Source organism: Anarhichas minor, unplaced genomic scaffold, assembly GCF_050575085.1.
Source record: "Anarhichas minor isolate MPS153535 unplaced genomic scaffold, ASM5057508v1 ptg000003l, whole genome shotgun sequence".
Classification (NCBI taxonomy): Eukaryota; Metazoa; Chordata; class Actinopteri; order Perciformes; family Anarhichadidae; genus Anarhichas; species Anarhichas minor.
This window is the reverse complement of record NW_027466449.1, coordinates 3559547-3574572: the sequence shown is the minus strand read 5'-3', so window position 1 is coordinate 3574572 and position 15026 is coordinate 3559547. Positions and strand designations below refer to the sequence as shown.

The 15026-nt window shown below is 41.3% G+C and overlaps 2 protein-coding genes across 2 annotated transcripts; both read right to left on the bottom strand.

Annotated features, from left to right (window-relative positions):
- Positions 1-328: 328 nt before the first annotated feature.
- Positions 329-3941, bottom strand: ndufa4l2a (NDUFA4 mitochondrial complex associated like 2a). The gene is made up of 4 exons (XM_076090774.1): positions 3897-3941; positions 1604-1689; positions 551-611; positions 329-385 (listed from the first exon to the last, which is right to left on the bottom strand). The coding sequence occupies exons 1-4, from the start codon at positions 3939-3941 to the stop codon at positions 329-331; spliced, it is 249 nt and encodes an 82-aa protein (XP_075946889.1).
- Positions 3942-9343: 5402 nt separating this feature from the next.
- On the bottom strand, positions 9344-14483 carry actr5 (actin related protein 5). The gene is made up of 9 exons (XM_076094190.1): positions 14085-14483; positions 12767-13005; positions 12510-12679; positions 12094-12311; positions 11659-11823; positions 11230-11334; positions 10871-11010; positions 10586-10718; positions 9344-10385 (listed from the first exon to the last, which is right to left on the bottom strand). The coding sequence occupies exons 1-9, from the start codon at positions 14466-14468 to the stop codon at positions 10053-10055; spliced, it is 1887 nt and encodes a 628-aa protein (XP_075950305.1). The 5' UTR covers positions 14469-14483; the 3' UTR covers positions 9344-10052.
- Positions 14484-15026: the final 543 nt, after the last annotated feature.

Sequence of the window (15026 nt, the reverse complement as noted above, 5' to 3'; positions counted from 1 at the left end):
AAACAGTTGTGATACAGCATCCCTTATTTGCATTAAATTGGCAAAAAATGCAATACCACTCGCACGGGTGCAATTATGTAGAAGGGGGACATATTCAACTTTTTCAATATTCATATGTGCCTTCAGGATCCATTCACTGACAATGCTGGTCACATTTACCAGATCACCAGATGCTTCGCAAACATCACACAGGCACAGAGACACTAAAGATTTACAGATCCTGATCTAGAATGCATTTCACCTTACAGTGACGACATCAAGGGGGGAGGGGGAGTGGATCTGACCCTAGATCAGGATTTTCTGTTACTTTTTCAAGCCAGCGAGAGATTCAGAACTCAGGTCCGTCTTTCTTTAGGTTTTTGTAGTCGGTGGTGATGGCCACAAGCTGGGGAAGAAGACGGAATTCAAACTGAGTGGAAGCTTGATACTGTTGTGCTAAGAAACAATTTCTGTATCCAATCTCACATGCAAACAGAGATGTATACATTAATTACAAGTAGGAGGCCATCTATGTTAACAACATAGAAATACTCGCAGTGTGCTGTATTACCTTGTACTGATACGTGGGATCAAGTTTATTCCATGGCTCTGGGTTGTTGGTCTTGTTCCAGCTAAATACACAAATAGATAAGGACAGAATTGGTATAAGTTAGGCTCTTTGTGAATCTGAGATGCATGAATAAAGCTCTCATTTCAGACTTAAACAAATATAATAAAAAGTGATCTGATACCCCTGAGAGCCAAGATATTTTATACACACAACAAAAGATAACAACCAAAAAGTTGTGGGTCAGATTCAAACTCAGCACTCAGTATGTGCTGTAAGCCTGCTGTGCCATCAACAAGACACTCTTTTTAATAATGTCATCAAGGATGTAAAGAATCATTGCTGCAAATAAATGATGAAAGACCTGCAAAGAAACAAGACAGAGCACCATCCTGTGAGCTTGTGTTAAAAGCACTTCGCTGTGTCTGCGTTTGTATAGCAGCAGGAGGAGAGGAAGTCCAGGCAAGAGGCGGCTGGAGGGGAAAATCAAAGTGAGCGGGGATCCCTGTAGTCAGTAACAATCGTAAAACAGAATCTCTCAGCTTGGTTGTAGTGTAAAACGTATTCATCTGTCCTCCACATGCCTTGTTAAAATGTTAGCACATCTGCATATGAAGATGAAATTCTAAAGGGAAGGAAGTCTAAAATCCATAATTTCCTTGTTTATACATCTTAATCTGGTGGTGTACTCCATCCTGTGACCGCCCTGTCGGGGGTCATTGATTCTTTTTTGGAAATTTGAGGCTAATTGTCCTCAAATAATAATAATGAAAACAGAACTAAACAGATGTCTAAACCAAAGGAAAACACACGTATTAAGCTCATTTTCAGATTCCTTGTGCATGGTGACGCATTTGTTTAAAGAATGGTGAAAAAAGCACCTGATGCTCAGTCTCAATTTTGACAAAATGCAGACGTTTACATTATTGAACAGGTAACTTGTTTAGTCAGTAAGCAGCTCAAGAAGGCCACCAAACTTGTGAACTTTTTGTTTTACCAGGTATCATCCTGACATATTACATATTATCTCTGTTGTATATCATCAGAGGTCCTTACGTGACATGGGGTCCTTTAGCCAACCGGAGCAGATACATGGATGCCCCGCCCATTCCCAAACAGATGAAGAAGAACTGGGGGATGAGCTGCAGACACAGAGAGAGACAATCCAAAGATAAGGCTTCTTAAGTCTTATTTTATTTAACATAAGTCGATTTTTTTTATTTCATATGTGATACTGTGCTGCTTATAAATGACAACACAACCTGAGGCTTTCAAAATAAGACAGCTGATGTGATTTAATTCGTGCATAGAGTGACTTGCAAAAGTATTCACCCCCCTTGGCGTTTTTCCTATTTTGTTGCATTACAACCTGGAATTAAAATGGATTTTCATTTGGATCTAGTAGTTGACCTTTACACAAAATAGTGACAGTTGGTGAAATGAAATGACAAAAAAAAAGAAAAAACTGAAAAGTGCTGTGTGCATATGTATTCACCCCCTTTGAGTTGAAGCCCTTAAATAAGATATGGTGCTATCTGGTGTTTACCTTCAGAAGTCAAATCATTACTTAAACAAAGTCCAGCTGTGCAATCTGAGTGACACGTGATCGGTCCCACCACCACCAGTAAATCCACTCTGTGAGTGTTAGTGCTGCGTTAGATCATGTGTCAGATAAGTATAAACTAAACACAGTACAGTGCAATACTTTAACACAGTATTCTAAGTAAATGGTGAATTAATGTAGTGTTACTGTTGTGTATATATACATAGAATGACAAATCAGTCAGAGGGGATGTTTTTCTGCAAAACAGGCATTTACTTCTTTTCTTTTTTACATTTTACCGATCAAACTTATATACTTTTACTAGTATGCATGACTTTTACTTAGCTTGTTTGATTTGTACTTTTACTCTGGTAAAAGAAACACTGAAAGACAGCCAGAGAGAGAAGAAGCACTTTTTACTGTCACCTTAAGATCTACAGCAACATGACTGAATAATAATCAGGCCTGTCTTTAATTCTGTCTGCCTGTCAAACGCTCTCTGTCTGACTGACTGTCTTTCTGATAACTTGTCTCTTTACACTTGATTAACTTACTGTCTACTGTGCGACTGTCTATCTGCTTACACAACAAATCACTCACTTCTCCTAATCACTACTTTTAGCTCTACGGTAGTGGATCATAACTAAGTACATTTACTCAGGTACTGGACTATGACTATGCCCACTGTCTGTCTCTCAGCCCGTCTGCCTGTCTGTCAGTCTGTTTGATGATAGACGAAGGAGCTCTGGTAGAGTCTCATAGGGATTTTCTCCCTGCAGCATTTCTCTCTCTCTCTCTCTCTCTCACTCTCTCTCTCTCACTCTCTCTCACTCGCTCTCATGGGAGGTCGATGACAAGAAGTTAACACTCTTTCACTTCGCTCTCTGACAGCAGAGCTGGTTAAAAAATGCAGAAATAATCCCATCCCCTGTAGGGACAACTCATATTTTTGAATGTATTTTATTCCAACAACTCATCTCCTTAAAACGTACGATTTTGTCAGTTTAGATTTAGGAGGTTTGTTCGGGTCATGAGAGTGTTTTTAAGTCTTAAGCCTCTCTCAGTTTGGCTTGATTTCAAATGAGCCACTGGAGAAACTTAACCTGCTTATTTGGAGTTAAAATAAGATCAGATGGGACAAAATTAGTCTTCTGATCGCATCAATTAATGTACCAAGACTCTATAAACCCTCCAGGCAATCATCAAGTGTGTCTGCTACAGAATTGTATTAACTAAAGCTAGAACCTATTAACATACAGTATATCAAGTTAAATTCATTGCGAATACATTTTATATTACATTCATTTGTATGTGATGTTATTCATATTGTAATGATATCATAGAAGGCAGAATTACATTTGGTTAGGAGCCTAAAAACAATAAATGTTAACCTGAATTTGAAAGCCTAACCAGTGATGGAGCAGCAAACTCGCTTCAGCCAGACCTACAATACATAACATTACTGTACTGCATCTGTTACAGTGAATAAACAAACAAATGAATAGATAAAAAACACAATACTTAACTTCTAGTTAACCAAAATGTATTTACATTGATGCTAATATGGCATCGTTGTTGAATAATGTGCAGGGAGAAAAATCAACATTTATTTTCTGCAGAACATGTGACCCACTAGAGCTGTCCAAATGATGATTCAGAAAAGCACATCGTCATATTAAAATGTTGTGTTATTTCAGTTTTAATAATTATTTTACATTAAAACTTTTGGGGATTGAAAACAGGTTGTTGTCACTGACAATAAAGTCCTAAAGAGAAACAAACAGGAAAGATATACATGTTACTTACCCCAGGGTGCCTCTTAGCATGCTCTACTGCTGTCCGAAATACCATGACTCCTGTTTATAGAGAGTAGGAACAATGTAATGAAATAAAATGATTCAGAGTCAGTACTTCAGGCCCTTGATATCCGCAGTGCACAGACAGGATTTAGACCTGTTGCTCTCTGCGTGCGGAGGGAGGAGGGGAGGAGGAGGAGGAGAAAGAGGTCATTTACATCTGATTACAGCAACTTCAGCTCCCTTGTTGGGGTGAATGCTCGGTGCTGGACACCGTGTAACATTCATTTTATCGTTTATATTCAAACGATAAGGTTTCATCCTTGTAAATATTCATTAAATATCCAGCAGAGAGAACATTTGATGCTCATATCACAGTGTTTAATCAGAAGAAGCTCAAAGGCCTTGTCTCCCTCATTTCCTTTACTGCATTTTGAAGACTTTCGACCCTTTGGGAGCTGACTGGAGGAAGTGGAAAAGCATACAAACACTGTGTCCTTTCAAGAGGCAGCTGGGGAATATCTATATTCTATGGGCCTCTTCAGTTGGCCTAATCATATCTGTAAAGATGTATCCAGTACACATCCCAGGAAAACACAGTTGAACTGAAATCTGCTACACCAAAGAGAAACCTCCTTGAGGTTTAAATGGGGCTGCAATTGAAGTACTTTTTTGTGTGAGCATTTTCTTGTTTCTCATGTAATGAAGTTAAACAAATTTAAAAAAAAGTAAACTATTGTTAAGAAGAAATAATGCAAAAAACAATGAATGATACCAAACTTCGCAAGTTGTGTCCTCTTCAAAAACACTCAGGGAAGCAATCCCTTTGTATTCTGGCTGTTTATGTTGGCAACTAAAGTCAGAAGCAATCCAAAACATAATTATGCAACACAATCACCAATATTGTACCCTCTAAACACTTTTCAAAAGACCAATCCACACATTCATTGACCTAGATACACTTTGACAAACAGACAGAGAGTTTAGAAACAACTCAGCTTGTTGACCATGACTTGCAGAAGAAGTCTCAGAGTTATGCAGCTGATTTTTAATCAAATGTTATAAAATGTTGGGTTAATCCAAGGAAAAATGTTCCCAGCAAGTGCTCCACTTGTGATTCAGCCTGGAGATTAGCTCTGTATGATTATCAGCTAACCCAGAGAAAAAAAAGATGAAAACATAACATGGTGATGCCTGAGGAGCAGAATAACAATGTCACCTTCACATTAACTCTATCACTTCATTTTGAGGTAATGGGAGGCTCAACTTAGCTAAACTAAGGTCAATGCAACAATCTCCCATTCTGTTACATGGACCAGTGCCTCTGATTCATTGTACTCCAGTTTAATCGGAAGTTAAAACAAATACAATTCAATACAATGTATGTGTGTGTGTGTGTGTGTGTGTGTGTGTGTGTGTGTGTGTGTGTGTGTGTGTGTGTGTGTGTGTGTGTGTGTGTGTGTGTGTGTGTGTGTGTGTGTGTGTGTGTGTGTGTGTGTGTGTGTAGCCAGGTGGACTAACCATTGGACAATAACTGGAACACATTTAACCACTGTTTCACAGCTGTTTTAAAGAGTAACTTGATCCAACATCTACCTTCTCGGTATGAAGCACCTACTGGACCCCCTGTAGGTTTGACAGGTCGCTCTGAAAAGTGTGTAACTGGATTCCCGTCACTTACAAAGCATGCAGTAGTGACAAGTTTTCACAGAAGTAAAAAAGTTCTACAAGTTCTAACTTCTCAAACAGCTCCTCTGACATAGTCAACTTTTCTACTTAAAGCAAATGCTATTCATGTTCAAAACCATTTAAATATGTTCCTCTCGTTATCCCCTTACTTCTACCTGTGCAGCAGTGGAAAGCATATGGGTGAGCAATAGTGAAGTGGATTATGCTGCAGAAATGATTGCTTATTGTTGATTAGTTTCTATGGGTATGTTGGTACTTTACTTCCACCTTTGTTCTTTGTGAGGGCTACAAACTACAAACCTGTTTTAGACACGTTTCAAGACCACAGTAGGAGAGTGTTTTATAATAAAATGACTGAGTGGAATATCCCTTTAACAGCAATCCCTGTAAACAAATACGTGAAATCTTACCAAAGAATAATGATTGGTCGGAAACGATGCAGAGACAGCGGTTTGTCAACACTTGTCCATGTCCAGTTTATAATGTTGCAGCCCTGACATGGGATCTAGATGGACAGCTGCCAAGAAACACTGAATGTTGTGTTGGAAAATCAAACCCAAAAAACAAACAGTAATCATGGACGTTTTTTACGAGCATCATGCGAATTTGGTTGTTTCTTGAATCTAACAAAAGATGTTTGTCAGAGGTAAGGAGCTTCTCACACGACGCATCAACTCCAAATACTTCTCAAAACAATTTGTGGCTTTCAGTGGATCAAAGTTATGTACACAACGTACTACACTTAATTACGATATTTTCATTCGTGCTACTTTATAATGAAACACTGAACTTTTTTACTCAACTACAACATTCATTTGACAAGCTATCGTTGATGTTTACTTTTCAGGTTAAGAATTTACATACAATGTAGATCAGTACCTAAAATATGATAATTCCAGATTAAACTACCCAAAAGTGGACAGAAAATAGTTTAAATTAGTTCCACCTCAACTAGCTGCAACAGCCACTGCTTTACACTTTGAATAGGTACTTTTGAAACTTAAATTACATCTTGTTGCTAAAATGTCTTCACAGACTTTCAAATGCAGGATTTTTACTTGTAATGGAGTTTTTTTATAGGGTGATATGAATACTGCTGTAGAAGAAAAAAAGGTAACAAATCAGCTCAAACACAATGAGGTTCACCAGTACGGCATCATGCGTATTAGGTTCAAGCTATAGCCCCATTTTCTCTCCCCACTGTGCAGGCGCCCCATCCAACTAAGTCGCTAGAAACAAGGCCATGATCCCTCACAGGCTTCCCACCCTTGAACACAAGGCATCTATGTTTGCGATAGTCTGCAAAAGTTTGTTTTTTCCCTGTGCAGAGTGAAGAGAGACAGGAAGCATGGAGAGAAAGAGGTGGTTGTCTGCCACAAAGGTTGTATTGGATTTCGACATGTCTTCACCTTGTGTAACTGTGCCATTCTGACATTCTGTCAACAGGCTATTTTAAACTCTGTAACCATCAAAAGAAGAACAAAATAAGTGGATCATATTGTTGCCTCCGGAATTATTCAGAATGTGTGACATGCAGGCCCCAGTTTTACACAGGAAAAATAAGATGCAATACGATTGTCCAGCCATTATATAAACCCTCATTGTGCATCTGTCACACCGCCAACTCTGGCTCCTTATTTTCTCCTCCCTTCTGACACAGGACTGTGTGACATGAGCTCAGCCCTGCCTGCTGCTCCTGCTGACCTGCAGCACAGAGCTCACAGATAAATCCTCCTAATTGGACACTAGCCAACACTATGGCACAAGCAGTGCCAACTCAGATCCAATACGGTGCAGGTATACCTACAGTATCCCGTAAGCTGTCTAATGATGACGCATATTGGCCCTAGCAGTAAATTTGACTTGTTCCTCGCTGACATCTGGCAAGGTGGTAGTGGCGGAGGAGCTGAAAGCAGGAATGAACATGCATAAAAGTGGGCACCATGACCACCCATCGCATGTTTTTTTTTTTTTGTTTGAGCTGTGACATATCTTGAAGGGCTCACAAGCACCAGGCCAACACGGATCATAGCCACATAATATTGTAATTACGAAATATAAACCGTAAGAGATTATTCACCAACTACTTGTTAATGCTGTACAACAAACCAAAAGCCACACATTGGCATCCCCCCATTAGCCAAACACAGTCAGCTGAAAGGGTTAGAAAACACATTATCCATCGTCGTCTTTGAGTTCCCACCTGCTGCTTTTGTTCCTCTAAATATCATTAAGAAAGTCTTGCTGAAATGTAGTGTAGCCATAGAAATGAATCCTGTTTACTTGTTTTTACACATAAAAGATTACCTTGTTTTTCCCCCCTTTTAATCCCTCTTGTTAAATTTGAGCCAATCACCCTTCAGTCACAGGCCTGCTTTGGCTCTGATTAGCCTCGCTCTGCCCTGTTGTGGAAACCAGGGGGTTTTTAGTGTGTGTGTGTGTGTGTGTGTGTGTGTGTGTGTGTGCGTGTTTGTTGTTGCTGTTGCTTGAGGAGAAACAGAACAAGCTGGCAGACGGTTTGAACCCCGAGCTGTGGCACAGTTCAGCACATAATACTATTAGACCGCAGAGGTCTGCTGGGTTAATAATGTGGACCAACAAAGAAACAGTGCAGCAAACACACCTGCAAGTCACCTGAGAATTCTTCAGTGAGTCAAAACCTTTGAATCAGATGAGAGAAAGAGACCTGGATGTATATAGTATAATAGCATAGCAACATTAGGCTGATTAAACTGTGGTTTTGTAGATGAGCAGGCTGGAAACAAAGCACATTTTTTTCAACTGGCACTCAGAATCCCACATCAGTTTTTAGCATCAATGGAAGCCAACAGTGAGAACGTCTCTCCTATAAGGAGATGTCTGACACAGCAGACTTTGCTGCAATACTGGCATGAATCAGCTTCTCAGAGGAAGCTTGAAACTCTTGGATTGAAACAGATCTACTAGACATTATAGGTCAATCTTATGTTGTATAATAGATCTGCTATTGGGAAATGCTCAGGCGTAGAGGTTGACAATATGCCGACTAGATTTTGTGTTTATCTGCGCCATCTAGTGGTTTATAACTATATTGAAACATCTTATAATATATTATGCTGCATTTAAAGGGTCAGTTCCCCCAAACATAACAAAAGATATATATATTTTCTCAATTACCTCAAGTCATTGTAAATATTTAGGATTGTTCGGTCAAGGTTTGGATACATTTGTCTGAACTGAAAATCAATTAGCAGTTTTGATATTTAATGGGCTTAACGTTTCAGTTATTTATCAAACAAAAACAAGCAAACAGTCTCTTGTAACAGCATGTCAAACGTGAGGATTTGTTTCTCGTTTGTTTTACATCACTGTGAGGTGAATATTTTTAGGGTTTGAACTGTTGGTCAGACAAAACAAGCATTTCGAGATGCTTTGGGAAACTGCAATGTGCATTATTCAGACTAAATCGCTAATATTCATAGTCATGTGGACACTGTTTCCTTAAAAAAATAAATAGGAAACTTTTTTCCATGTAATTGTTCAATGCTGTGAGCCCACAAAAAAAAAATCTATTCTCCTAAATTGTAGATCACACCGAGGGAATTAAACTAAAACTTGGTTTTAAAGTGAGCTGCAGTAAAAGGACAAACGACAGGACTGAGGAATAGTTAGACTTTTCCTCTGTAACCAGTGTTTCCTCTGTAACCAGTGTTTCCTCTGTAACCAGTGTCATCAGACAGCTGCCTGACTTTCATCTCAACCTGCAATACAAATAAAAGCAAACAGCTCTTTCAATCAGTGAAAATATATTTCCTTAAAAACATACAAACAACAAATGCTATTTACATAGTATCCAAAATATTCCCACTAGACCTTTAAAGATCATTCAATATGAATGGTCTCTTGTGGTTTCGCTAAGCATCATGGAAACAAAACAAAGCTGTATTTCCAACAAAGTTCCAGTCAGAACTTACAAAAGTCACAGGAGTCCAAAAACAGATGGGTGAAGATTGAGACCGGACAGGAAGTCTATTCCCATTTCCCCTGTTGGTACACAACAGGAAAAGGAAAAAAGACAAAGGAAATGTCTTAATATTGTAAAAACAGCTACAGCTAATGCACCGTACATCCCTGAGCTGATGTGATTGTTTGGTGCTGTGCTTCTTTACATTTCACACAGAGAAAGGCCCGATAGCAGACACAACTGATTAATCGCTGTTACAATCATGTGTGGGCAGGACCACCGTTTTCTTTTCTTTTCGAGTCCCTCAGAATCAAAGAGCAAGGTCTTCTTTACCTTTGATTGATTGTATCAAGTTCACAGCTGCTCTCTGGGGTTTGTTAAAAAGTAAAACATTACAAGTCACCAACCGATGTAGAAGACAAGTCAGACTGAATGAAAGTGGGTTCATCAAAAAAGTAAACACTTTCCCTCATTCAAAAATCATCTCCAGAATACATTGAACATCAGAGACTCAACAGTAACTGAGATCCCAGTTTAGGAGGAAACCAAAGTAACATGAGCAGCAACAGTAGAACAGCAGGGAGGCAGGTCAGACGTGGGCGTGGTGACAGCAGCAGAAGCTCCGGTAGATGTCAGTGTGGTAACGGAGGGCTCGGTGGCGCGAGCGGGAACTGGTTTGGCGATCTTCATGGGAACAAAGACGTTAGAAGCACAGTGCTCGCTGAGGTACTCGCCCCCTTTCTCCTCGTACTCCTGCCTGCTGATCCATCCCTCTGCTGCTCCTCCCTCTGCGCTAGGTAGATGCTGCAAGGCCCAGTCTCTCGCCCCGTACCAGGCGTCCAGGGCCGGCCGAGACGCCATTCTCACCTGGGACGGAGTCAGTCAGTTACAATGCATTTACAAGATTTTGTCTGGCGTATTTGGGCAGTAAAGCATGGTTAATGTGTGTTTTTCACATAAAAAGACATAAAACCATAACGGCAATAACTATCTTTACTGGTCAACGCCTGAAACGTGTGAAGTAGGAATGTGTAATGCTAAATAGGGTTCTAAAAAAGACCTTGTACCTTGAAGTGTGACTGGAAGGGCCTCATAGCCAACAGTTCTCTCTCCACTCTCTCCTTCATACCGGGGTACTGCATGTTCCCTCCCGTCAGAAACACATTGCTCACCAGCGCCTCCTGCTGCTCTGGTGTGTACCTGTATGTGGCACAGAAGACATAAGAAAGACATTAATACTATCTATCAATGAATACCTACGTCTTCTGAGAAAGAATGTTTTGAACGGGCATTAGTGAGGAAAAAAGACAATGTGCGTGATCCATGTGTATGTTCGCATGGTTTGTCATTACCTGGCAAGGACGTACTGCAGCGTCTCCATCAGTCCCATCTGGTCCTCTCCGGTTGGCGAGGGCTGGAACAGGATCTCTGGACACCGGAGACGCTCCGTCCCCACAAACAGCTGGTGGTACTCCGCCATGTTGAACAAGGGCTGGAGATGAGACAAAAGTTAATTTTGTGTGGTACCAAATGCATCGTCTTATTAGCAAAGTTTGTTAGTTTCCTGACTGTCCCGGCACATAAACATAATACAGCCCAAAAAAGTTTTTCTAACTCTGCCACACGGTAAACCGGCAGGTAATTGCCTACGCAGCATTAATGAGGATCTAAGTATCTTGTCTGGGAGCCTCCAGTGTCTCTGTGCCACTACCTGAACCACATTAGCAGGTTTCTCTGGCAGCGTGTCCTCGGGGAAGTCAGAATCAATCAGCGCCACTCCATCTCCCTCGTCCATCGGCTGCTCCAGCTCAGACACCTGGCAGAGGGGCAACAGAACAGCCTCAGGCTTCATGTCAGCCGCAGCACATCGACCGCAGCAAACAAGGACGGATCCAGTGACGCCCCGCAGCACATTCACGCCGACGACATGCAGAGATAATTAATAATTGGTACATTTGAATGTGACCTCAGCTCGGCGGTTCCTAAGTCGACCAGAATACAGTGTCCGCTTTGCTTCCTTATAGGACTTTTTCACAGCAGCCAGTTTGACATGTCATCGCAGGGTAAAACACAGGTGTAATTAATAATACTAAATATGGTCACCTTACAATACTCTCGGATTTGGTGGAGTAACACCCACCTCAGTCTTTCCCTCCACTCCGTCGCTATGCAGCAGCTTCTGTCTGCCCTGCTCCACAGCCAGCTGCAGTTTGTTGATGTACGACTGCAGCTCCTCGGCCGAGTCCATGTTGAGCTCCACCAGGCTCTTATGAAAGTGATCCAACAGGCCGTCCTCCAGCAGTTCCTGCACACAAACAAACTCTTTGATCACTGTGCAGCACACACCTGCTGTGTTTTAGAATCCACCCGTATTTAGTTCGAGCTACTTTGTATTCCAGATGTTTTAAAGTTACTGTTGTAGTGAACACAATCATTCCTCAGCAGAACAATTTGCCTTTTTTGTAGTTTATCAACAGATGCAAAGGGGTCAAAAAGCCTTATGCACATCAATAGCATCCGAAAAAACCCTAAAAGGCTTTCGAATAAACAGCAAATGATGCAATAGGCTTCTTGCCTGTACTGCTAGAAGTCTGTCCAGCCTCTCTTGGTCCTGCAGCAGCTTCTCCTCCCGGCGACGAGCGTTGATCTCCTGAAGCCGCCGAAGCTGCTGAGCTCGTCTCTCCTGCCTCTCCTCCACACTCACACAGCCGCCCGGCACCTTACCTGAGAAGGGGAGCTGCATGCGGTGAACCTCCCGCTCGTAAAACTCTGGGCTGCGCCACTTTTCCAGCTCTGTGGAGAACGCAACAAAAGAGGGAAAGGAGGGAAAGTATAGGGTTTAGGAGAAAATTCATGTCGGTGTGGAGTTTATTAATGTTACTTAAGATAAATGTCTTCAACTAATCCAAAACTTTCAACAGATTTGAGAACTTGCCCGGAGAAGCTCTAAGTGTATCAACATATATGTACGTTCGCACCGACATGACGTACCTTCTTGGTAATCCACAGCAGTGTAACTGTGTTCATGCAGCAGCTCCTCTACGCGGCTGAGTGTGATGGCGGCGAGGTGACCTGGGTATTTCAGCTGGAGGAGGCGCTGCAGGTAGGACGCGGCCTGACTCCCAGCCACGTTCACGCGCTTACAGTTCACCGCATCAAACCTTGAATTCAAAACCATATCAAAGTTAGACTCTACAGAACAGACTGTGCAAAACGTGTGCATGAAGCAGTCGTCTGTTAATCCTCACCTGCCGTCGATTACCGGCAGGATGTGAGAACAGTGGTACCCGGAGGACAGGACGATGCCGGTGTGTGGCGGCTGGAGGTTCCTTTGAGTGCTATTGTTGTACAAACTGTACAAACTGTCCACGCCGTAGGAGACGTGCGGGACGCGGTAGCACTCAAACAGCAACTCTGACATCATCTGCCGACAGTGCAGCGGGTTGCAGGGCGCCTCAGTCAGCACAATGGGGTTCGCCACGCTGTCCTAGAAAAGCACGGCGAAAGGAAGGCTGGTTGATAAACTGGATGTCATGGTCAGTTAGTTTGACGTTGCATATAAAACATAAAGGGATAAATATTACCAGCATGCATTACTGTAATTAAAACACACCTAATTTTCCTACAAAAAAAACATGGTGTATAACTTTCTTTATTCATTAGAAATAATCTGTTCTTGTGATAATTTCTACAAATTATAAAACAGTCTATTGACAACCTGGATTATTGACCAATTAATTTACAGACAGAATATATATACAGTAGAATGCAAATAATTAGAAAATTAAAAAACACATTGCTGCAATTAGAAATGGTTCATATGCATTCAGTGTCTGAGTAGTGAAAATAATCTACAGTCTGTGGTTTGATTAATCTGAGCACATAAATACACAAGACACACTTTAGATCAGTGATTTTAGTGTGTCAGAATATCATTTGGTTTGCCATTTACCTGTACAGATACAGCCACAGGCAGTTATTTATACTGAAAGATACTTTTTTATTTTATGCGGACAAAAATCTTCAATTTTTACTGACCCCAAAGGCCCACTGCTCTGTTTCTATATGACCTACAGGTTTTCTGACACTTTTGATGCATATAGTCACAGTGGTTCAGAAGCTACAGCCATTTTAATTTGGGTATGTCATTTTAGGCGGTTTTGCTCCAAAATAAGGGTGGAGTTGAACAGGTAACAATATAGTTATTGAATACAAATCAAACCAAGAGTGAGATCAATTAGTTAAACTAATAGTGTTAATATTTGAATGGGCCCCGGGACACTTTGTACTTGAAAAGTTGGGCCCCGAGGTCAAAAAGGTTAAGAACCCCTGCTTTAGATGAGAGCTCAGTGGAAAGGACGTCTAGTCGTTTCTCTGTGATAAAGTGTAGAAACGAATTAAACTTTAACTACCGTTTTTTAAAAGGCATTGATATGAAAATAAATGACATAATAAAAATAGCTGATTTCAAATCTAACCCAATGTCACGTTTTTAGCGTGACGAAAGCACGTGGCTGATGTAAATGTTGGCAGCAGCGGACACATCAGTCACCGTCCACCACTAACCTCTGAGCCGATGCCCAAGTGAGTGAACACATAGTCGAACATGAGCTCCTGGATCTCGAAGTTGACCACCACGTTTCGGTCAAACTGGCTCTTCAGCAGCCACCGCAGCGGCTCCAGGTTTGGGATATCGTTACCGATCTGGGTCTCGCTGCGGGCGGCCCCTCTGCAGCGCGCCGCCACCGACTTGAAGAGCAGCCGCGGAGAGTCAAACTCCGCCGCTGGAGCCGCCCAGCCGGCCCGGGTCTGGAAGGAGCCGTTATCTATCACTATAGGGGCCGATGTAGGGGCCAGGCACTGGGCGGGGAGTTCAAAAATGGGGTCAGGAGAGGTTTTACAGTCCTGAAATGTGAAAATTTGATAGACCGGTTCCTGTTTGGTAGCCATTTTGGAAGTGTGTCACTGCAAAATACAGCCGGGTGAAGTCTCGGTGTTGCCGACTTATAGTTCCCGATTGTTCTTAAGTCAACTATTCCAACTTACATGCATTAAATCTGTATACAGCAATATGTATTTTAAAAATAATTAATTAAAAATACGAGTAGCACTTAAAAGATTAAAAGATTACATATATTTAATATAAATAGAATACACGCTTTGGCTTTGCTGTTTCAAAAATACAAACGTGGCAAACAATTTTTTTATTTTTTTCAATGAAACACTCCCCGTTTATCTGCTTTTCAACTAAGGTATGGAACATTCACGTATTTCGTATCTATATGTAACCGGAGCTGCGACGTTGGAGGGTAACAGCAGACGGCGCTAGACATTATGGAATGGTGTCCACTCAGGTGCGCTGTGCCTGACAGAAGTAATGGGTAGACTCCTGCGGTACGTTCTAATGGATGGCAGCCGATATACAAAAGCATTTTTATTGTCTTTTACCAAAGATACTTTAATATAATTGCAGAATTGTAATTCTCACCCATTGCATTACATTCGTTC

Excerpts from the sequence above, each read along its gene's own strand:
- actr5 (XM_076094190.1), bottom strand. The coding sequence starts at position 14,468 with ATGGCTACCAAACAGGAACCGGTCTATCAAATTTTCACATTTCAGGAC. Across the intron at positions 13,006-14,084 it reads ACTTGGGCATCGGCTCAGAG|GACAGCGTGGCGAACCCCAT; the intron begins GTTAGTGGTGGA and ends GTGCTTTTCTAG. Across the intron at positions 10,719-10,870 it reads CTGCAGTACGTCCTTGCCAG|GTACACACCAGAGCAGCAGG; the intron begins GTAATGACAAAC and ends TGCCACATACAG.
- ndufa4l2a (XM_076090774.1), bottom strand. The coding sequence starts at position 3,941 with ATGGTATTTCGGACAGCAGTAGAGCATGCTAAGAGGCACCCTGGG. Across the intron at positions 1,690-3,896 it reads ATGCTAAGAGGCACCCTGGG|CTCATCCCCCAGTTCTTCTT; the intron begins GTAAGTAACATG and ends CTGTGTCTGCAG. Across the intron at positions 386-550 it reads ATCCCACGTATCAGTACAAG|CTTGTGGCCATCACCACCGA; the intron begins GTAATACAGCAC and ends CTTCTTCCCCAG.